General features: G+C 37.4%; 1 protein-coding gene across 1 annotated transcript; it reads left to right on the top strand.

Annotated features, from left to right (window-relative positions):
- The first annotated feature begins 1,192 nt into the window (after positions 1-1,192).
- On the top strand, positions 1,193-1,786 carry LOC112923667 (peroxynitrite isomerase THAP4-like). The gene has a single exon (XM_026003497.2). The coding sequence runs from the start codon at positions 1,193-1,195 to the stop codon at positions 1,784-1,786; it is 594 nt and encodes a 197-aa protein (XP_025859282.1).
- The last annotated feature ends 1,168 nt before the right edge of the window (positions 1,787-2,954 follow it).

Raw genomic sequence — 2,954 nt, 5'->3', positions numbered from 1 at the left:
TTTCTTTGATGAATCTCCCAAAGCTAAATTATTTTCTCATAAATATTGGCTAATCTCAATTATTTTAACACCTTTGATGACCCATTCTAAGCCACATGAACCCAGATCAAAACCTCCAGTGATCTCCCATTGAGATTTAGATTGTCTTCATCTCTTTCACACTAGATCCCGTAAACATGGCTTTACTTGATCATCAGACTATTCTGGTGATCTTTTTGGGTTGAGGAGTTGGCCCTTGGCAATATAGATAGACATTACAATATTCATTTTCTTGCAATATCCTTTAGTTTAGTACCTAATTGTCTATATAGATGTTGGCTCACACTTTATTCTTTATACAGAATCACTTGAAAATTATACTGAACTTTTTAATAATATTTCTATTTTGTCAAAACTAAGTAGGATATTTTAAAAATAATTTTAGTTTATAGCATTATTAAAGAATATTCTTGGTCTAATATACACGAAGTAGTCATTTGAGCCAACTATTAGATATAATCAAATTTAAAGTAATAAGTTCTGAACTTAGCTTCTTTTTTTTGGCTATTGCCTTTATAAATTGTTGGTAGGCTTTATTTCTTATAAGTCAGAGGCCTGTAGGTATTGAAAGATTAGTTTGCAATCCATCTTTTTAGGTTCAGAATCAGCCCTGCAGGGTCCAAAGTATCCTTGCTTTCTCTGGTTCCTTAGTATCTTCCCTTCTCAATTGCCTGTGCTGAGGACTGTTAGCTAGTTTTAGCACTGGACAGAAGCAATAGCTTGATAGAGACTCTTTAACTAGCATCCACATTAGGGTCAAATCCTAGAGGTTTGGTTTCTCTGACTGAATGCTAAAAGATACACTGAACACATTATCCCTTTAAAAACATGGTTTACTCCAGTGATACCAGGCTATAAATGATATTCTAATTTTATCATATTCAAATTTATTTTTATAGCCCTGCTGCTTACAGGTTGATCATTTACAGGGAATCAACTCATTCCTCTTCAAGTGAAGGAGTCTATCTTTCAAGGAATAATTCTGGGAAAAAAAGAGAGAGAGAGAAAGAAAGAAAAAGAAAGAAAAGAAAACAAAGAAAGAAAGAAGGAAGGAAGGAAGGAAGGCAGGCAGGCAAACAGATTCTGAACTATAGAGAACAAAATGTGGGTTTGTGGGGTGGGGGGAGGTGGGTGGGAAATGGCTAAATAGATGATGGGTATTAAGGACAGTCAGGTGCCCAAGCTGCAGAAGCTGGCCAAGCTGAGGAGAGTGAGATTCCCCTACCTGAGCAGCCTGCTGCCCTTCAGCCCTGAACCCCCCACGATGAACCCTGTGGTGGAACCGCTGTCCTGGATGCTGGGGACCTGGCTGTCAGACCCGCCGGGAGCTGGGACCTTCCTGACACCACAGCCCTTCCAGTACCTGGAGGAGGTGTGCATCTCCCACGTGGGCCAGCCTGAGCTGAACTTCTCGTTCAACCCCTTCCACCTGGACACACGCAAACCCACGCACAGGGAGTGTGGCTTCATCCACCTCAAGCCCAACACCAACAAGGTGGCCTTTGTCAGCGCCCAGAATACAGTCATCGTGGAGGTGGAAGAGGGCAAGGTGAACAGGCAGGAGCTGTGCATCACGTCCCATTCCATCGCCAGGATCTCCTTCGCCAAGGAGCCCCACGTGGAGCAGATCACCCGAAAATTCAGGCTGAATTCCGAAGGCAAACTTGAACAGACCATCTGCACGGCGACCACCACCCAGCCCATGACTCAGCATGTCCACATCACCTACAAAAGGGTGACCCTATGACCCCAAGTGTGTGTTGTGACCCTTCGGCTTCGTAGATGCCCACCACAGGTGCAGGGGGGGCGCAGGCTCATGGGTTCCAGAGTGTTGCCACGGGTTCCTGTAACAGCGTAGAAAAACTAAAATAAAAGGCCTTTATTTTTATGACTGAGCATTTCGAATATTAAAAAAAAATGTGATGTGAACTGGGTATTATATGTAAGTGATGAATCGCTAAATTCTACTCCTGAAACCAGTATTACACTGGTTGACTAATTAGAATTTAAATAAAAACTTGAAAGAAAAATAAACAATTCAAACATTCTCTGTGAATCTGTAATAGTTATTTTTCTATATAATAAACCTGATATTCCACTGAACTATTTGAGATTTGATTATGCACTACTCTAGATAGTTCCTCTACTTTCCAAATGTGTTTGAAAGATTGATGAAAAAAAAAAACTTTTATAATATTTTTTATAATATTTTCTGCAACACCATGAAACACATAGTATGAAGTTAACTAAACTCTTTTGAGTATTAATGCACCCAACATTTCTACTCTAGAAAAAAAATCCATATTCTATTCCAGAAAATTATAAAAATGTAAAAATATTCATATATGAAATGTCACACATAAGAATCTGGGATGGGAAAGAGTGAGGTTTGGTCTTGTTTGCAATTATGGTGCAAAGATTAACACTTAAGCACATTATATTTCCTCTAATTCTTTTGAAAAAATCTATGAAATTTTAATATATAAACATGTAGGATTGATAGTATTATTTAAAAAACAATTTAAAACCTAATTTGAGTTTTGCTGTTTTGTTCACCATTGGATATATCACTTTCTATAAGCAAAGAACTGTGAAAAAGTAGACATTCAGGTTTAAAATAAAATGGAAATCAATTTTACATTGTCTTTAAAAGAAGATGTATTAATAAACTTAAATTCTAAAGGTTAATGAAAGAGAATTTAGTACTCTGTAATAGATTTCATATTAATCCAACCAAGTCTTCTTTCTTTACAAGAAGATTTAAACACATTTTTACGTTCTGGTAAAGACTGAGAATAAGAAACACATGGTCTCAGACAGCCTTATGTGTATAATCAATTACACAGTCCTGTGAAAATATCTGACACATTTATTCATTTGTCATTAATTTATAAAAGTAACAATATCTCTGCCTT

The sequence above is a fragment of the Vulpes vulpes genome, chromosome 2 (assembly GCF_048418805.1).
Source record: "Vulpes vulpes isolate BD-2025 chromosome 2, VulVul3, whole genome shotgun sequence".
Taxonomy (NCBI): Eukaryota; Metazoa; Chordata; class Mammalia; order Carnivora; family Canidae; genus Vulpes; species Vulpes vulpes.
This window is presented reverse-complemented; position numbering and strand designations above follow the sequence as displayed.